This window comes from Phyllostomus hastatus, unplaced genomic scaffold (assembly GCF_019186645.2).
Source record: "Phyllostomus hastatus isolate PE091 unplaced genomic scaffold, TTU_PhHast_1.1 phas_contig_210, whole genome shotgun sequence".
NCBI classification, from domain to species: Eukaryota; Metazoa; Chordata; class Mammalia; order Chiroptera; family Phyllostomidae; genus Phyllostomus; species Phyllostomus hastatus.
Window position 1 is genome coordinate 10937029 of NW_025333737.1, and position 21747 is coordinate 10958775.

General features: G+C 40.5%; 1 protein-coding gene across 1 annotated transcript in view; it reads right to left on the bottom strand.

The window, feature by feature from the left end:
* The window catches only part of MAP2K6 (mitogen-activated protein kinase kinase 6), a 105083-nt gene extending 84375 nt beyond the window's left edge, over positions 1-20708 (bottom strand). The window contains exon 1 of the mRNA XM_045836689.1: positions 20427-20708. Coding sequence (XP_045692645.1) covers positions 20427-20442 — 16 coding nt within the window. The 5' untranslated portion in view covers positions 20443-20708. The remainder of the gene's footprint in view (positions 1-20426) is intronic.
* Between the last annotated feature and the right edge of the window lie 1039 nt (positions 20709-21747).

Sequence of the window (21747 nt, forward strand, 5' to 3'; positions counted from 1 at the left end):
AGTCTCTCTTTTCTCTCCAAGAGGTACACTCATCTGTTGAAAGGCAGAGAAAGTGGAGACGTCACAAAGCAGGAGATTAGATGACTTGCTCTACAATTCTCAGAACATTAAAGCTGAAAGGGACCTGAAGAATAATTGACAGTCACACCCTGGTTCTTGAATGTCTCCCATCTTGAAGAATTTGGTTCTCAACCAAGGTGTTCGTGGGTAAAAAGAATGTCTCAGTTGCTGAACACAACTTCAGTTCTTGACCTGACAACCTTTTCATATGGATACTTGTTTCTAATGGGAAAAATAATTCAGTTTTTGAACAAACTGCTTCTCAAACATCCTTCCAGAATGAATGAAGTTCAAGAACAGAGATTCTACTATAATTGAATTGTGGTACTGCCTCCATTTTACAGGTGTGGAAACAAGCAAATTTGTTCCATGAAAGGCCAGATGGGACATACTTTAGGGTTTGTGGCCCACAGTTTCTGACCCAATAACTCAACTCTGCCATTGTAGTATGAAAGCAGAGATAATATGTCAACAAATGTGGGGTTATGTTCCAATAAAACTTTATTCGCAGACACAGAAACTTGAACTCCATATAATTTTCATGTGGCATGAACTATTCTCCTGTAGATTTTTTTTAACCACTTAAAAGTACACAAACCATCTTAGCTCACAGGCTGTACAAAACCACACAATGGGCCATCGGTTTGCCAAGGCCTGCTGTGTAGTGGTTATGGGTTCAGGCTAACAAGAGGCAGACATGAGTTTGAGTTTCACCCCAGCAATTTACTTGGTGTTAAACTTCCGTCATGATGTTGAGCCTTCCCAACATCTCATGTATGGACTCATCATTTATAAAGTATGGATAAAAATTAAACCTATCCCATACAATTTTGTGAGGATTAAATGAGATAATGCATATAAGAGGGGTTAGCAGAGGCTGTGGTTCAAAAACACACCAAAACAACAAACAAAACAGTAGGCTCAGGAAAACACAGGTGACACAGTTACCTAAAAACTACCTTTGTGCCCACACACTTCACTCAATACCTTTTCCAGTCCCGAAGCCATTGGTAGACTCAGATTTACAAGAAGTCAGATATTCATGAGTATGTTCATTCACCTGCACTAAAAAAGTTCCCCATCCCCTTGGAAATATTTCCCCATCCTTGAGATTTCACCATTAGAAATGTAAGAAACTATAAGGAGGAAAAAATGGGATATATCCAGACAACAGAATGCTATTCAGGCATAAAATAGGAACGAAGCATTGACACCTGCTGTGTTTAGCATGAACCTTGAAAACATTATGCTCAGGGAAAGAAGCCAGACACCAGCGGCCACACACCACATGCCTCACTCGAAGGAAGTATCTAAAACAGGCAAATCCAGAGACAGAAAGTAGATTGGCAGATCCCAAGGGCAGGGAGGTGGGGCAACGGGGAACGGCTGCTTTCCACCTGGGGTGACAAAAGTGTTCTGGAGCTGGAGCGGTGACAGTCGTACAACCTTGTGAACACACTAAAAACCACAGAATTGCATGTTTTAAAATTATTTAAATCATGAATTTTACATGGATTTCACCCCGATAAAAAATATAGAAGACGCATGAGGATTCTGCAGGTGTGGTAAGAAGCTCTCATCTGAGAAGTGAGAGGAAAGCCTTAGGAGCCATCATAGCTACTTTACAAGTTTGCATAAGGCTAATCCCATGTACTATCAATAAATCATTTACTCAAACAGCGCTCGTTGAGAACCTACTATGTGCCAGGCACTGAGCCTGACTCTGAGAATAAAAGAAGTAAAATAAACAAGATAGAAAAGTATTTCTTAAAATTCTTTCCCAACTATAATTAAGCACACCAAAAGCCTCTGTCTAGTCATTTTTATAAAAGTACATGCAGAATATTTACTGTAGGATCCTTATTATACAACTAAAAAAAATGGCATCATTTCTTCATCACCTCTCATTCTCAGACTGCCGGATAACTAGCACACTCAACAGGGAGAGAAAGGAAGCACGTGCTGTGTGAACGGAGAACCTTGGAGAACTGAGGGAGGTGAAGTTCGGGTGGCCAAAGCTCCAGGGGGAAAGGGTGGAGTTTAGACAAGATCTGCTCACTAGCGAACCTGCTATCTTTCCAAAGCTAAGTCTCTGCAGAGGACACAGAAGTGTGACGGCTGCTCACTGCTTTGAGAGCCTTGTCTGCAGCCAAACAGGCTAGCGTGGCTGGCAGCGCCGTCTTTTGTTTTCTTTTAAATCAATTCCACATGATTGGAATGTAGTTTAGATTTTTTTTTTTAAGTTTTAGGACCATCAGATCTAAACTAAGCCAAAAAGCTGATTTCTGTCCTTTTCTTGTAGACTTCATAACTCTTCTTAGTCCTATATCCTGGCATTTGCCACACATCTACAAAGGACTAAGCTCTTCTTCAAGCTCCATTGTTTCCCTTTTATTCTTAGCAGAGCGAAAATGGATAAATGCATTTTGGAAAACAAATGAGGGTCCAATTAAATATAAATTCAGGCTACTATGAGAGTACGGTTTAAGTAGTTCATTTCTCCCAAACATCTACCCAAAACACTGAAAACATGGATGACTTCCTTGAGCCCAGCTGGTGTTGAGGAAAGGTGAAATGTTTGAGATACCGCACCTGCTAGCTTTGACCCCTCTTAATTTTATGCTTTTTCATTCACACCACATATATCTCTGTATTCCCCACATGTTGTAGCCTTAATGTATCTTCCCAATCAAATCAGGCATTTCTTTAAATCCATGTAGTGGCCATCCAGTTACAAGAAGTGGAACCGAGGCCCAAGGAGGTGAGATGAAGGAGATGAGACCACAAATCCAATTTAAAGTATAGATAAGAGATTAATCTTTTCTCTCTGACTGGTCACTAAATTTGCTACTAGGAACTCTGCCTATATAAGGCTGTGGATATAGACTTTGAAAGTTATTAGTTTAAAAAAAAGGAAAGTTGAAAAATAATGTTAGCGGCTTTATAATTTGGAAACCACCACAGGTTTGGGTTTGCATTGCATCGTCACCTAGGCACTCTCTCCTGCATTCCTGGAAGACTCTAGACCCATGGAAGAGTCTCCTCTTCCAGAGAACAAGGCTCACTTCCAAAGGTCCAGATGGGGAGGATCTCTGGCTCTAGAACACAGAGGCTGGGGTTTCTGTTCCGTTAAACCTCCAGAATGAATGGCAGGCACTCAAATGTGACCTCATCAAGGAAACAAGTAAGGTGAGCAGACAAGCTCCCCGCTCTTGGCAGGCAGGAATGTCAAGTGAGTTAGCTAAAACACACACACATACAACAACAACAACAACAACAACGACAACAATGACAACAACGACAACAACAAAAAAGCAGGGTGGGAGACAGGCCCATATGAATGAAAACTGTATAATCAGACTTCACAGCATGCCCGGTAGAACAGTGGCAAGTGCACGTTGGTGAAAAGCCAATAAAATGTCATTATGAGTTGAGTCATCAAATGATAAGTTAAAGAAAACTGCATTCAGTGCTGATCAACCTGTGCAAACTCTTCCCTGTAAAGGTTGACAGCTTTTTCCCCACTAACTGATAAAGAGAGCTAGTCATAGACTTGCCAAAGGAAAGCTCTTCAATGCCAATTTGGCTCTCCATTTCGTACTGAGCTCAGAATATTAACAAAACCTGTTGCTAAGGGACATAGATGCACGGTTGAGTCTAAAATGCAAAATTATATTAAATATAGCTGCTGGAAGTAACCCTCCCTCAGTAGTACTTCATACTGTGTATTAGAGTCAAGCAACAAATGCCTCGGGAAGGGTCAGACCTTCCGTACCTTGGCCTGTTTTTCCTACCTTATCACTCACTGCTCTTCTAGATGACCTCTACATTCCAACCAGTTTTAGGATCTTCTGGATCCTTGTGCCATTTCACTGTGCTCCAGAGACCAGCGCTGGGTCTGCTCTGACACCCTGCCCCCAATCTCTGACTCTCCCATTCATTTTCCAAGATCCAAGCAATTAATCATTTTTCCTTTGGGCTATCATTAAATCATACATGTTGATACATCCATCTGCCCCATTAGATGTGAGCTTCTTGCAAGTAGCAATTGTCTCTCTGCACACTCCCCAGTGCCTCGCTGTGAACCACACTGAGAAGAATCTGATCAATGTACAGGGAATGAAGAAATGGATGAATGGCTGCCTGCATGATAGACAGACCCATTCAATCATCAGATGGCAGATGGAGTAAAAAGAGGTCCTGATTTCCACTGTGCCTGGTGCCCTGGTGTATTTTGTATCTTTAAGCCTCAGGAGTTAGTTTCTGTCGTGATAGGAAGAATATAAGGGCTCCCCAGAAAGTCAAAGGTTGACTTGACATCAAGATACCCCTGGGATGCTAACAACTGCCCAGATGTGAGTGTCAGGAGATCTGCCTTCCAGATCTAGCTCACCGTCACCTTGGTTTTGTTACTTAATTTCTCTGGATCACAATTGCTTCATCTATAAAGTGAGGTGTTCAGCCAAAATGATATCCAAGGTCTCTGTTAGCTGGAACATTTCATGGTTCTAAACTCTTTACATCTTGCCAGGTTATCTATTGCCCAGACTCTTTGTACCACATTCACTTGGGCAAATGTCACGGCATCAAAAAACTAATCTTGCATTCATCAACCATTAAAGACCACCCGTGTGCCTTCTCTGTGTTCTTCTCCTATTGCTTTTTCTACTGCTCAAGTGGCCTCCTTCCATACAAAGGCAATAAGCAACAGAACAAATGATAAGATATTTGGTCTGGACCTCTCCCATTCATCGAGAAAATGAGAGAAGCTGAGGACATGCATTGCCTTCTTTAATAACAAAGTTCTTTATTATTAACAGTATGCAAATTTAAATATACAAAACACCACAGGTCACAATAGTATCAAAGGTTCATTCAAGATTAAGCAGCCATATTTGTTTTCACTTTCTTAATGTATTTCCTTCCTACTTGCTTTACTATGTCACCCTATTTAGCTGTTGTAATTGTGCCCCCTACTTGGATAACCTGTTTCTACAGCACCTCTACGTGGACCGTGGGCCATGGGCTTGCTCACCCCTCGTGCATACAGGGATGAACACCTGACACAGGTCTAGCCAATCCAGCAGCCACTCATAATCAGAGACAGAGAATTTGATCTCAGACCAGAAATGTAACCAGTCAAAGAATGGTGGGTACTAAAACTACAAAGTCATACAGATGCAGAGCTTAGAGCTCTTTTAAGCCATGTGCATATTGATGAGTTAGCAAAAGCCTGCAGGGAAAAGCAGAAAAGACTCAGAAAAGCAGAAAGAGGGCTCTCGTGAAAGGAAAGGGGGAAAAACAGGGAGTGAGAAAATGCAGGCTCAGCTGCAACTGGATTCAATGAAATTCTCCCTAATAAAGACTCCAAACTGAGGTAAAACAAAATATAAACAAAGATGTACACGCAAACTTTTATATAAGTATATATTTCTCCATTCTTCCTGGGCTATAAGCATCGCTCCATCAATGTTATCACCCTCTCTCCATAACCTATTGCATCAGTAGGTATCTGTCACTTAAGCAATTCCCTTATTATTATGCAATAGGGTGTTTTTATTGTTCGCTATTTTGACACGGCAGTTACATAGTGAAAAACATGAACTTTGGAATTTAAATGAACTAGATTCAAATCCAAGCTCTGCAACCACTCACTACCTGTATGACCTTGGACAAGTTACTGATCTGAGTTCTAGCTTCCTCCTTTTAAAATGGTGATAATTTTACCTACCTTGTAGGTTTTTATGAGAGTTAGAGCTAATAAATAAAGTCTTTATCACAAAGCCTTGCACCCAGTAGGCCCTCAGAAAAATCACTACCTATGACAGGATAGATTCTCCTAAATAAAAATGTTGGATCAAGCAGAACGAAAACTGTACAGAGTTTTCCCAGCTGCTTTGGCAAAGACAGAGTCTACATCCCCTGATGCACTTCAAAAACATTTCTTCTTCCCAGCTTTGACTTGGAATTGGGAAGTCTAGGAGCCAGGGCTGCTTCTTTACCTCCTAATCTGAGAGAACAAAACCAGGAGCTGGTTTCTGTCTTAAACCAAGCAATCACCACTTCCTGCTTTCCTCTGGCTGCGCTGGTCCCACTCGGAGAGCTGTGCACAGGTTCTCCATGTGAAGATAGGCCTGGGCTTGTTATAAACAAGGCCCAAACTAGTTTCTGTTGCTTCTTTTCTGCGTATTCTTCTACACCCATCCTCCCCAGGGCTTCCTATGATGCATCATGACACAATAGCCAGAGGAACAAAGATTGCTTCTGAAGCTGAAAGAAACAGGTGAGGCGGACACTCATTTCTTACACACAGGGCTCATGGGGAATAAAAAGCATATATTCACACCTGTATTCCACACACTGGTATGTCGAACCCCTTCACTCTCTGATCCCTATTTCCCATGGACCTCCCTGATTATAATTTCTTTCTTTCTCTGCCATATTGGCTCATCTAATACTTGCCTTTCTGCCTCACGTCTGCTGGATGACCACTCCCAGGAGTATCTATCGCTGAGCTCAGAAGGATTCCTGACCTTCCTGTGGCTTTTTCTAGGCTGCCCACCTGGCCCCTGCACTTGAAGCAGGCCACCGTCAGCACCCTGGCAGGACAATCTGACCGGTGATGGACGTCTGCTCTAAGCTGGGAAAGTTGTTTCCCTCTGACCACCGCCTCACCCCCAACTACCTCACACAGTATGTCCTAACACTGTCATCCTTTACTATCCCCTCTTACTGAAGCTGATCCTGGTGTTTTTATACTTAATTTAATGTCAAACATACTCAGACCACATTAAGAAAATAAAGCCACATATTAACTGTGTTGAGTAGGCATACAGTTAAAAAGACCTTTGTTAATAATCAATATTGTAAGAGCTTGGTAACACTTGTGTAGTGTTTTGTTTTGTTTTTGTTTGTTTGCGTGTGCATGTGTGTGTGTGTGTTTAGGCTTACAAGCGTTTTCTAAAAATAAGCTTTCCCTGGCTACAGGTCCTTGGTTCTTGCTCTCATTCCCTCTTAAGCTTTGTTCCATTAGGGCTGGAACCATCTGTTATGAAGGGGAGGATGTGCCCTTTCCCCAGTCCAAGTGCCACCTCTGTATACGTGAAAGCTGCTTGTGACAGCTGAAGGAGTTGCATGTCTTATTACCACCAAACACTAAGAAGTTTCAGGAATCAATTCAGCAACAGCACATGTGTGTATGTGCGAGTACTTTCTAAATTAACACCCCCCATTTAAAAGCATCCAGCCTGTCATTACGATAGAAAATCAGAAGAAAGAGCAGGTAGGTAATCTGGCAAGTTTCTCATTTTACTTAAGTTCCATTATACCAAGTTAACATCCTCCATCTACTGACAGGCTTTCCTGATCTTCTCAAGCTGTCACCCACCTCATCTTCCTTCGTATCCCACCTGCATCTTGTACCGAAACTTACGTGCACACTGCACAGAATAGCATAAGTTTGTTGACATGCTTGTCTTCACATGGTATGGGCTGAATTGTGTACCCACCCCAAATTCCCATGTTAAAGTCTTTTTTTCATCATTTAAATTTTATTTTTCAATTACAGTTTATATTCAGTATTACTTTGCATTAGTTTTAAATGTATATCATAGTAGTTAGACAATCCTATGCTTTACATAGTGCTCCCTGCAATCCTATGTTAAAGTGATAACTCTTAGTACCTTAGAATATGACCTTACTAGGAAATAGGGTTGTTGCCTATATCATTAGTTAAGATGCAATCATACAGGGTGAGGGTCAGCCTTTAGTGCTGGCTGGTGTCCTCATAAAAAGAGGAAATTTGACACAGGACACACACAGGGGGAACTCCATGTGAAACGTGAAGGCAGAGATCTCAACGATGTATCTACATGGTGAGCAATGCCGAAGATTGTCAGCAAACCATCAAAATCATGGGACAGATTTTTCCTTCACAGCTCTCAGAAGCAACCAGCCCTGCTGCCATATGGCTCCCAGACTTCCAGTCTCCAGAACTGTGAGACCATACACTTCTGCTGTGTGAGCCAGCCACTTCGTGATGGCGGCCCTAGCAAAGGAATACGTCCTACCCGACTGGGAGCTTCTTGAGGGCAGAGATAGAATTCTATTCATCTTTGTATTCACCTAATAAATAATCTGTGTTAGGTGTAGATTACTTATTTACTTTTGTTAATAATGTTTGTTAAAGTCGACTAAAAAATATGAATACCTGGCCCTCTGCACCCCCAGCCCGCCCATCCACTCCACCCCCCACCTGGCTAACCTTCACTCTCTTGTACTTAGATAGGTCACATCAGAAAAAATAAATCAAATTTGGAAAGTCTTTCTAACCATAATGTATCAAAATCTCTCAATCTCATTTTTAAGTCAATTCCAGTATTAAGTCTGCATCCTCCCCTCCCACACACACACACACACACACTTTATCTATAAAATAGAAGCTCGTTCAGGAACAAAGTCCCTAGCGAGAAGATTTTGCAAGCCTCTTGAATGAGATGGTACAGTTGGCAGGTCCTATCTACCTGGCTGGGCCGTATGGTCTCTTTAACTGTATGGCAAAGGTGAGGCAAAAACTGCCCTGTGACTCACTGGACTCTGACCAGGTGATTCAGCCCACCCACTGCATCCACGCTGCTGACCCTGCACTGAGTAAAGTCACTGAGGAGAAACAAGGTGTTTCTCAGCCACAGCCTCCTGTAAGCTCCAGAGCTCAGGTCGCTGTCTTTGAAATGAAGATAATGTAAGAAAAATTAATTCAACCTATCCAACTGTATTAAATATATTTATCTTTTCAACAAAATTTTTTGAAATTAAAAATACACACAAAAAAATTTATAAACTCCCTTGTTCGTATCCAATATCCTGCTTGAGAAAATAGGTTTGGTAAAACAAAGAGCCATCTGGAGCTCCTCTGGTAAAACGAGAATTCAAAAGTACATTAAACAGTTCTCCTCCTCCTTAACTGACTTCAGATGATTCTAAAAAAGGGAAAAGCACTAAGAAATGGAAAAGGCGAGTTGGTAGGTTATGAAAAATGAAAATTACAGCTATGGTCATGCTCTAGAAAAATATTCCCTGACCTAGCCAGACATTGATTATTGAACCAACAGCTTGCTTTTATAATTACAGTGTGCCTATAAACCCAGCTGATATGATGATATACTTGTTTAACTATTAACTGCTAGATTTCCTGGAGTTTCCACAATCTAAAAACACCTAAAAGAACACAATATGATAGACTTCATTTATTGCCCTATCTTGATTATAAACAATAATGACTTCCACAGTAAAGGGAGTTCTTAGGAAACACGAGGAAGGTCTTTTTTAAGCTCCAGGTATTTGCTAGGGCATCTTCTCTTTTTGATTTTCTAAAGAATTGCTCTGCCTATATTAACATTTTATTGGTGCCCTTAGATATTGAGGTCAAGATTCCTTCTCCATACCTACTTTGGACCTAGGACACAATTTCTTTATAAACTCTGAATATAACATTAATACTTACGCACTCATCTTAAGAACTTTCCTGATCCACAGGACCTCCCAACTCATAGTACCTCTTCTAGGCCTGTCTAGGATTCTAGCTTATATTCTGCCCATTCTGGTGCTTTTCTTACCTCCTACTAGACTTATAAGCTCAAACAGTAGAGAAACAGAAGAATGAAGCAAATCTACGTTTATGGCAAATTTAAGACAGCACAATGCCTCAAACCCAAAAGTGTACTCAATAAATAATTATTGAATACATGAATGAATGCCAAGCACTGGCTGAAGCACATGACATGCATGACACTGCTTAAGTTTCATAACAATCCAGTCAATGAGGGTCACCCTCTCCACTTAGCAGGTGAGGAAGCTGAAGCTGAGGTTAAGTAGATTTTTTAAGGCTCATAGCTAGTTAAGGGGAAGAGTAGAGTAGAATGCATTTCTGTATAGTTCTACCCAGCACATCTTAGATGTTTTAACAATTGACCAGAAATTTATTTGTTAAATAGATCTGAACAAATAAACCCCTTATCCAAGTTCTCACTTTAGGTATACTCGGAGTCTCTGGGATTATTTTTTTTCAATGACAAAGGAGTTTGGCATGCAGGAAGGAGTAAATAAAATGGGGAGAATATGCTTCTAAAGTTTTCAAAATCCCAGGAAGACTGTCTCTGAACATTCACTGCAAAGGGATTCCTATACTCATTGCCACTTAATCCCCACTAGTTCTTTGGTTGCAACCTTACCCTCTTCTCTAATTCATCCTTCCCATGTGCTACTGGAGAAGGGAGAAGTAAGAGAAGGAGTAAATAATTTGTCACTCAACATCCAGACCATGTATTTCCATGGCTTCAGCATGGATCTCAGAAAATAACTCAAGCATAGGCATGACTGTTCTGCATTGGCTGGAAAGAAAGCTAAGAGGGAATCCATTAGTTTAAAAGAAAATTCATTCCGAAACCCCCCTACCACACAAAGAAGTAATTCGAGTTCTTTGTACGCCATCCAGTACGAGAAGAAAACAGTGGAGACGTAGGTTCATTCACAATTTCAAGGAAACTGCCCTTGTTACATTTACATAGAAATAACCAGGAAGAAACAAAAAATCTCTATGCCAAAAAGGGGCCACAGAATCCCTCTAGTTAGGTATGGTATCAAACTGGCCATATTCTCATTACTGCATTAAAACAATTTAACTTAGATGTACAGGAAACCACAAAATTTGGATCTCTTTAGTTACAGGCCGTAAGACAGCTAATGGAATCGATATTCATTGCTGATATTTAACACAAACTTCCAATCTATATAAACCAGTATCTATTGGTAAACCAATTATGACCAGCTTCCTTCATCCAGTGGGCAATGTATACTTAGAATTCAACCTTAGCAGTCAAGTAGTCAGACTCAGTATGCTACGATCAACAGAGACTTAAAGGAACATGTCAAAGGGAACACAGACCCAGGTCAGCCCCTCTTACTTACCATCCCTGTCCCCGCTTTCCCCAAATTCCCGTGGAATCCATTCATGTGATCTAGCTCCAACCATGTCTTTTGGGTAGCAGGTTGATCAATTTATTATGGAGTGACAAAATAAGTGGAGTAGCCGGGAGCTCAGGTTCTGGGGTCAGACAGACATTGATTAAAGTCTCTGCTCAACCACTATCAACCTTGACATCAAAGGCAGGTTCCTTGACCTTCTGACCTCAGGTTGCTCAAGTACAAAATGCAGCATCACCTTGTCAGGCCCTAGTGAGGGGAGAATGAGATCCTCCCTGCGCACCCGTAAGCACAGTAATCGGAATACAGAAAGAATCCATAGTGGTGTTGCCATCTGAGATGGCACAAATCAGGACTTCCTTGTCTGTGACTTAAACTCACCTCACTCTGGACACAGCGAACAAATCTAGGCTCATCCATCAAAGCTACTCTGTCTTTATGGAGCTTCCACTGGCCCCTCCCTCCTTCCCTTCTTTTTTAAGAACTTTTACCACGACCTTCTCTCCTAAATATACACAATTCCCACAAATTAAGTGACTCTGTAAGTACAAGGATAATCATACTTCCTCAAAAGTAGTGCCCACCCAGGGCTGGGAGGTGGGGGATTGTGAATGTGAGCAAATGGCTCTAACTCGTAGAGGAGACGATAGCTGGAAACAGCTCTGGGTAGGCTGGAGGCTGTCCTGCCAGGGAAGACGGTTTCCATCTTTACGCCGCACAAAAGAGAGGATGGAACCTCTGACCTGGGTCATGATAATAATCAACAAAGCCAGGCAACGGTGGTAGCATGAGAGTTGCTTGTATTGATTTGCTATTTAAACAAAGTGTGGGATCAAGAGGAGAATGAAGGGACAAAGGAAAGAACTAATGAGCAGCTTCTCAATGGGAAGAGGGGGGAAAGAAATATAAAGCGAACAGGAAGCATGCAGCTGAGGGGAAAGGACCCCAGGATGGGCTAAAGGAGACCAGTAGCTCTGTTCAGCAGAAATGAGCAATAGCCTACAAATCTCGTAACCAGGAGAAACACCTCTCAGACTTTTCCTGTGGGTGGTCCCGGGGGTTGCTGGCTGAGCAGTGAGTGAGTAGTTATCCAGGCTACTTCCAATTAAAGCCAAAGAGGAATGTAATATGGGGGGCCCATCATGAAAAGACTCCAGGCGGTGACAAAGTCAAGTCATGGAGGACAAGCTCATCAAACTTTGTTTGAAAAGGGCTGGACAATAAATATTTTGGCTTTGTGGGATGCTTTCCATCACAACTATTCAGCTCTACCATCGTGGGGCAAAAAGCAGCCATGAACAACACAGAAATGAATGAGAAGAGCTGTGTTCCAATAAACCTTTATTTGTAGACACCGACTTTGAATTTCATGTAATTGTCAGGTATCATAAAATATTATTCTTCTGATTTCTTCCCCCAGTCTTACTTACAAATTAAAAATAGGTGGGGCTGGATTTGGCCCACAGGCTATAGTTTGCTGACTCTGGTTCTGAGCACAGACCCTGGGGTCACACAGGCCTGGTGCTGCACCGCACCTCTGCTGCTTCTGGGGGCCCAGCCGTACGCAGGTTAGTTCACTCACTGGAGCCTCAGCTTCCTCATCTGTAAACTAATGATAGCAGTATCTGTCCCCATAGGATTGATGTAAAGTTCAAAAGCATAATATGGAAATTGACTCACATGAAATAAGTTTTGATGATGATGATGATGATAGCATTGGGTGTGGGTTACGATCAGCATCTAGATCTGCAGATAATATAGTCTTTTTTAAAAGGCTGATCCTAACCCAAATTAAGGGTTAGGGAGGGATGCATAGAACAGAAAATAACACAGATCAAGAGAGTTCCAGTAAGTGCCTAGTGAATGCTTCAACTCAGGAGTGAGTTGACTACATCATGATGATTTGTAACAGATTTCCTGTGTGCAGGTAAGTCTATCACAAACCCTCTGAACATCCTGAACATCCTCTCATTGTAGAAAGAGGGGGTTTCAAGGACTGCATAGCAAATGGTATGGAGCAGCTCGGGGAAAGAAGACCCTCTAAGGAGACAGAGTGGGAAAACAAAACCCAGGGTGGCAGGGGGCAGCAGTGACAGTGGCAGTGGTCAAGGAGAAAGGGGGGAATCATTTCACTTGGGGTTATCTGTGCAAAGTTCCCTCTTTTGCCGTAGGGCAGCCAGCTGCAAAAACTTTCAGATTATTTGTGATAACCCTTCAAAGGCTCAAGTTCAGAGGTAATCTGCAAACCAGCTCCAGAAGCCAGCAGAGGATGGACGGATTCCCTTCAACCCTATCCCTTCAGATTCTTTGGACAACTCATCTTAGTTCTGCAAATTTTTAAAAAGGAAAGTTAGTTAGCCAAGGATCCTGCAACCTTTAAATCTGGTTAGAGGAGAAACAACACATTTTAGCCATCGAAAGTTGTTTTTTATGCAATTCCCAAATAATCAAGCAAAGATCTAATGGGAATACTGATGCCAACATGGACGCACAGGAAGAAAACTACCTTATAATTTAGTTAACCCAAACTTTTATGAAAGGTGGAGGAAAATGATAGATTCCTATCAATGAAAAATACTGTCATTGTTGGACATTTATTGAGCATCTATTATTTCTAAGCACAGTGCTACAAGAGGTGGAGAGACAAAGATGTGTAAGAATAAATATCAGCTACCCAGCAAGGGCTTCCGGAGACTGTCCCCAAAAGGCTAACAACAATCACAGTGGTGAAAACTTGCAGCGGTATAATGTAGGTAATGGGAATTACAATGAGAGCATTTGCAAAATATCCTCTGGCAGAGAGAACTGGTAAGAAACTCCACCACCATGATTCATATATCACCATTTCTTGGGCACAGAAAAAGAACCCCCACTGATTGTACCATCAGCCCCCTTGCCAATCTGCTCCCCACAAAAGCAAACAGGAGAAAAAAATGTGAAACATACTAAAGATTATGGAGAAAAAAAAACATTTTGCAAATGTGGATTACCAGTGTTTGCATGTGGTTTAGTGAGATGAATTTCAGGACAGAGAATCAAGAGACCTAAGTTCTACCTCTGGCAAAGCACTCACTGCCAAGGCCACAGTCTGCTCATTTGTTAGAAGATATGGTTAGATGATAACACTCCTTTCACAGCTCTAAATTCTATCACTTATATCAGGATGCTTAAGTAGGCACATTTACTAAGGAAGGCTATGTGAAGAATTTGTTAGTGTGACTGACTTATTTAACTTGTGAGGCAGTCAAAGCTGAGAGAGCCTTAATTCTTCTAACAAATTTAGTTAAGTCAAGTAAAGCACCCTTTGTAATTAGACAGTGCACATGAAGCTAAAAAAAAAAAGAATTATTCTGCAACAATGCATGCAACACAACCACGTGCTATGTAACAATTATTTACAAAACTAAAGAAAAACTACTTTTGCCTATAGAGATATCTGAAAAATGCACAAATGTCCAGAAGTAAGTTATTTCCCAGACTGGAATCTTAATCACATCATTACATTTTTCTTATTATTTTCATACAGGTCTTGATAGCTATGGAGAGTATAATAAAATGAGTTTATAAAATGTGATATTTATATAAGACATTTTGGTTAAAATTAAAATTAGAACTTACCAAGGACTTAAATTGTTTAATGCATAGAACCCATCTTTCAACCCATGATTACTTAAGCTTTGCAATTTTGGAATGTTCTGGCCTAACTCTGAAAATCATGTGATCCCCTAATTAAAATTTTAGAGATACATTTTATAAGAAAAAACCCTCAAATATATGAAACACAAATGTCAAGAAGGGGTAAATTCAACTTCTTTATTACTAAGAAATCAAATGAGAGTAAGGTGTTAATAACTGTTACTGAATTGGGTAGTTGTGTTTTTTTAACCTCACTGGAAGACATGTTTATTGATTTTGGAGAAAGGGGATGGGAGGGAAAAAGAAAGGGAGAGAAACATTGATCCGTTTCCTCTCATATGCAATGCCCCCCAACCGGGGACCTCCGACAAGCCCTGGTGGGGGACCAAACCAGCAATAGCAACGTAGGCATGATGTGCCCTGACCAGGAATTGAACCAGCAAACTTTCAGTTTACAGGACGACACTCCAACCAATCGATGCCACACTGGCCAGGGTGGTAGAGATGTTGTTTTAAGCTATTCTACCCAGGATGAAGAAAAGCAGACATAACATATCTAGAGAGCAATTTATTTGGCAATATTTACTAAAATCTTTAAAAGGATAAAATGGGCACTTCCAAATATTATTGGGGAGAATAAGAATGAGTATTATTAGCTCCCTGGAGGGCTGTGCGTGCCCTTGGACCTAGCACTTCCACTTCCATTTCTTTAGCATCCTATAGAGAGGACAAGGCAACTGTGCAAAGAAGTATGTTCAGGGTATTCTTTGCAACTTTGTTTACGGCTGTAAAAAAATGAAACTATGTTAAAGTCCAATTGGAGATTGATTAAATGGCTACATTTTTACAAATTAAAATAAGCAACTGTTATTTAAAAATTAGGTAACTACATGTGGACAAATCTGGAAAGATGTTCCAGATATGTGGTAGAGTATAAGGCAATTTGCAAAGTGTCGTATGTAGTATGGAAAGTAGCACACATACATATATGTGTACATGCAAATGCAAAGAGACAGTCACCAAAATGTTAACAGTAGTTAGCTCTGGGTGGGGTGACTGAGTGGTTCTTATTTTCCTATTATGAATTTCTTTTTGGTTTGAATTTATTGTCAACAAGTATATTTCATTTTCCAATAACTTGAAAAGCTATTTTTGAAAGGTGAAGAAGAAAATGGAGAATTGGGAAAGAACTGGATGACCATGGCAATTTAATCTAAAACCACAGTACTCACAGTAACATACAAACTGCGATGAACATCACGGGGACTCTCGTAATACTGAAAGTTAACAGCACCTGTGTGTTCACTGCAGCATTATTTACAAAAGCCAAGACATGGAAACAACCAAAGTGTTCTTGGACAAATGAATGGATAAAAAATGTAATATATATATATATATATTATATTTAATATATATAAAAATGTAGTATATATCCATATATGCAATGGAATATTAGTCAGCCATTTAAAATGAATGAAATCTTGCCATTTACAACAACAATGGATAGAACTTGAGGGTAGTATGTTTAGTGAAAGAAGTCAGACAGAGAAAAAAAATACCATATGATCTCATATGTGAAATCTAAAAAAACAAAAAGCAAAAAAAAAACCAAACAAGCTCATAGATACACAAAACAGATTGGAGGCTGCTGTAGGCAGAGGTAAAATGAGTGAAAGTGGCCAAAAGTTACAAACTTCCAGTTATGACATAACTAAGTCCTGGGGACGTAATGCACAGTGTGGCGATTACAGTTAATGCTACTGTATTGCACATCAGAAAGTGTCTAAAAGAGTAGGCCTTAGAAGTTCTCATCATACACACAAAGTCTGCACCTAACACATGGTGCTGGATGTCAGCTAAACGGACGACCACTTCACAACATACACAACTATCGAACCATGCCACGCACCCTGAATCTAACAGAGTTGTGTATGTTCATTATACCGTAAGTTTTAAAAAGTTAATAAACACTAAGCTTCTATTTAAATAAATACAACAGAAATGGATAGTATGTCAAAAGAGATTAACTTGGAAATATTTCACAGTATATTGGTAAGTAAAACAAAAGCTAACTAAATACACATTAGTTTTATACATATTTTGGATACATGTATGGGTTTATATATGGATATATGGATAAATATATGTATGGGAAAAAGTCCAGAAGGGTATATGCCAAAATGTACATTGCAGTAACTGGTGATTCTTATTTTCCTTTCCTATATTTTTTAATATTTCTACAATGAACAAGTATTATTTATGTATTTTTTAAGTTTTAAAAATATTCCTTATAGATCTTTCAGATTTTAAAACACTGAAAATGCTTACGACAACACTAATCTGAGAAAAACAAAGGGGTGAGAGTCTTAACCATTTCCTCCAGCATTATTAATTTCCCAGCAGAGATCCCCCCGCCAGCCTCTGCAGCGAGGCCAGCCTGCTGTGCAGGGCTGAGTGCCACACCAGCACAAAACGGGCTCGGGGAACTCAAGGTGCCTATTCTGATTTTGTGTCCTGAGATGGACGAGGTTATAAAACATACTGGCTCAGATTACAGGCTAAGCATGACAAGTCCATCTGGTACAACCTCACAAAGGAATTTACACAGAATGAGAAATTAACACATCTCACTTCCCAGGGTGGAATCAATTACAGAAGCAAAGACCCATGCAGGGTTAAGTCCCTGCCTATCACTGTCCCACATGCTTCTGAATTACGCCTCACATGCACTGCTCACGTCAGAATTGACCTATTACCATATTTTTTAAAGGTGAATTTTTTAAATTTTTAAATCATTTTAAAAGGTGAATATCTACTATGTACTATCTTAAACTAAGATAAACTATTATTTTTAAAAGGTAAACGGAGAAGGAAGTGAGGAAGAGTGCCTTTTAACAGTCAAACTTTTTGTATATTTTCAGGTGAACTGGGAGAGTCCAGACCACCCCACCTCTCTCCCCTCCCCTCTCCCTCCCTCCTCTGATCATTATGGCTGATAACAATAGTTTTTCTCTCCCTGGTAATGTAGATGACACATTTTTCCTGTAGCCTGTCTTCCTGTAAAGTGCAGGAATTCCTGCACTTTCTGGGTGCCCTTCCTGTTAACTTACATTTCAGATTTCCTCAAAAGGCATTCTGCCGCTTTAATATTTGAAAAATGTCAGCTCAACCCCAGACAGCTAATATAAACAAGCTGAAAAGCATACCACCTAAAGTTACAACAGTGGAAAACAAAATTTCTTTTTAAGAAATTCTTTCTCGGAATCTTACTGTTGGTAAGGCTGGAAAGAAGTAACCCAGTCCTTCCAGCTCCCAGGGAGTCTGTAATTCTTTTGCCTGTGCTGTGCCTTAAATTAGAGGTCTGTAAAACCGAATTATAGTGATCTAGAAAGTTCGTAAAGGTCCTTGAATTGAACATGTTGTTAAATTCTTCAGTGCTAAGAGGTTGTATCCACCTTTCACTTTTCCTCCCATTTCATTTGGTGCTAGCATTACAAAGAAGTTTTGGTACTGCAAAAAATGTCTTGGCCATTTGAGAATACGTAGCTGAATTAGGCCAATTCCACATTTAAAGTCCAGGCCAAGGCTCCTTTGCCATTTCTGAAATGATCACCTACTTCTATCAATAATACTCCTTTTAGCCAGGAACCCCATGTTCACACCAGATACACCTTCCAAATGGGACCCAATTAAGAAAACTTAGTGATTTATTATGGGAATGCCCATATGGAAGCATATCATGCTAATATCTTTGTTCAAACTTCCCAACTCAAAAACTTGCTCTACTAGAGGGAGCTACCTTAGGAGTATATCCCAAAAACTGCAAATAGGAACCTGATTTAATTTAGACCCTAAGGTCCAAAGATAAGATCTCTATAACACCACCTTCCTCATGAAACTTTCCTGACTATCTACCAGAAAGAAAATCACTTTTATCTTTAAACTCCAACTTTGCCATTTCTCTTCACTATCTATGCAATTATCTAGTATTACCATGACTTGCTTTCTTTCACCAACCACATGGTAAGTTCCCTGATGCAAATGACTACATTTTAAATATTTTTGTATGCACCCAAATCTTGTGCATGGGGATATATGCGTGTGTGTGTATATATATATATGCACATACATATACATACACATACACATCCATATATGTCATAACATATATATGCAATATATTAAGCTGAACTGAATGAGTGAATATATACCAAATACAAACTAATTAGATGCCATCTCTTTAATACATCAAAGCACAGAATGCCCCTGTTAAGCTGTTACTTCTCTGCTCAATTAGACTGTAGATTTCCCCTATATTAAGGAACCTCTGCACCTCGTAATGCCAATTCCTGGATTCTTCAGCACTCAGGTTTTTAGATTTTCATGCTCCCTTAACACTCAAAGAAAAGCTGAGCCCTACCTCCAACTATAGGTATCACTTTCTTTAGAATATATATCGCTTTCTTTGGGGGCTGAGATGTGTTATTTCCAGCTAGTAGAATTAAAAAGTGGTGCAACGACTCTCAAAAAAGTGGCAGAAAGCTCATGAGACACTGAAATTTCACCAGGTCTTCACCTACATCCTTACAATGGATATACTTACTTATGTAGTGCCCCAGGTGAGCCTAACGCACCTCTTCAATGCATACAGGCTCCTTTGGCAAACGCCTTCTCTATGGTGAAGGATTTGTTCTGAAACAAGTGAGTGACTTAAGGTCCTACAGGACCTGACAGCAAGCACTACCTCAGCTCTCTGATGCCATGTCAAGAATTTTATTTTTTTAGCTCCCTCCCCAGCACAGTATTGGGCTTCCAAAATACAACTGTGTAAAAAAAAAAAATTAGAAACAGAAAAAACGTAAAGAAAACCATAATCTTGAACTTCTGACCTATTATAGCTAACTAAATATATGCAATTGCACGTAAAAGATTTCATTATGGTTGCTAATGAAACAGGACAGTCCCTGGATGTTGGTGTAATGTTTCAAAGAACAGTTTTTCTCCCAATATTCCTGCGCCCCCGCCCCAGATGCAACGCATCTCCCACATGGGAAAACATAAAACACCAATGTCCTCGCTGCTGCTTCTAAATACTGTGAGCCAATAAGCAATTGGTGTAAAGTGGAAAATCTCGGAAGAGAAAGACTTCTTGTCTGCTTTTTTTGTAATATGCTATTATGCATACTTCACCTTTACTTCCTTTAAAAATCAAAAGTTGCTTAATGTTCAAAGCGTATCAATGGAAATTTAGCTAAAGACTGGCACAGCAACGGCTCATTCCCAAAGGAATATAAGATTACATTAATTTCCTACTAGTTTAACTCAAGTTTTACCTTTCATCTTCACCCACAGACTTTTTGAAAGTTTGTATTTCTGTTGCACAGAAAATTACTTACAATATGCGTGCATGCTAAAGAATTTTACAATTATATAAAGCATTGCACATTTAGACGCTACCAACCTGCTCTATCTCTCCTGACTGTGCAAAAGGCAAAAAGAGCTCAGTAATCCTAGCAGAAGAATGCAAATAACGTCAATGCACAGCTGAACTGCAAGCCCTGCCTTACAGGAACTCTCTGTGTCTGCAAGAAAAAAAAAAAAAAAAGACACACACTAAACAGGAAATGCAACTGAGCTGTGGAAAACCTCAAACTTAAACATGCAATCGCTAGACGAAAATTGCATCCATGCATTCATAAATGCATGCACAAACCTTTGCATTTTTGCAATTAATGCAAATAGGTTCTTACCTTTCGACTGAGACATTTTCCCCTTTCCTTTGATGGGGGAGGGGAGCACAAAAGACTTTGCCTTGCTTCTCTTCTGTAGCTAGTTTTGCAACAAAGATGCAAGCTGCAGGCGTGCAATCTTCATGCAAGTGGAGTTTCTCTTGACCGATGCAGCAGATGGACTTTCAGGGAATCCAGATGGAAATGCACACCTTGCAAAACAGACTGGAAAGTGATTTTTCCCCCAGTTGCAACGTTAGGGAAGGCTGTGCTGCAGCTACATGATGGGCCAGGGCTGGCAGCTAAAAGCTCCAAACTTGGAACTGAGTATCTTGTGCGCAGACGTCCTTCCTGCGAAGGGCGCGGGGGCCGCTGGGTAATGTAGTTCACAAGCAGAGTCCAAGGGGCTCTGATTTAAGGAAACGTGGTTGCGCCGCTCGCTGAGCGAGGTGACTGGGTGCGACAAAGATTGCGCCCAGATAAGTCTGACATGCACTCGGTAGTAAGTGGTGGACAAGAAACGGCAAGGCCAAGGGGAGGGGGCATTTTTGTTATCGAAAAGCCCCTGAAACAACAGCTGAAGAACTTTATGTAGGCTAAACGTTTTTGGCTCGCTCAGAAGGTCCGTTTGGGTGTTTAGTATATGCAGGGAGCACCTGTTGTTCTCTTCCTGCCTGTAGGTGTTTTATGCTCACATCTCCATTTTAAAAAACATTTTTCTCGCGTGGAGAATTTGTTGATGACTTGGCTGGATAGAGGTAAGGTTTCTTTTGCAACTGCAGAGAAGATGCAATGTTTTATTTAGTAAGAAATGATCCGGATCCGTTATTTTAAAGTAAACTGAAATTCAGTAGTGGGGGCATTGGGGGTTGGTTTGGAGAGTTCTCATTTCTTGAAGGAGTAAAGAGGAAGTTCTGCTTTTTATATATCGCGGCTAACTTGATCAAAGTTAAAATATTTAGATGCTTTTTCTTACCTGGGGGGAGGAAAGTCCCTGGCCTAAGGGAAAAAGTGGATGGTAATCTTAAATTAACAATGTCAAATGCTTGGTTGAATTTCTTCAACAAAATTAACAGACATTTGTTGAGCTCCTAAGATGCACCAGGCACCTTTCTAGGGCCTGGGGTCATACATCCATTTGTCACTATTGGTCATGGGTGGGGTATAGATAGCCACATGGTGGAGGACAAAGGTGAATAGAGTTGGAATGGACAGGAGTGAGGAGGAGGCCCAGGCTGAAATGAGCTCAGACTACTACTTCACTGAGTAGGACCAGACTCAGAAATGTGCTTTTAAGGTAGAGAGGGAAGAATTGAGGATTTCAGGCTTCTGCGGTCTGAGC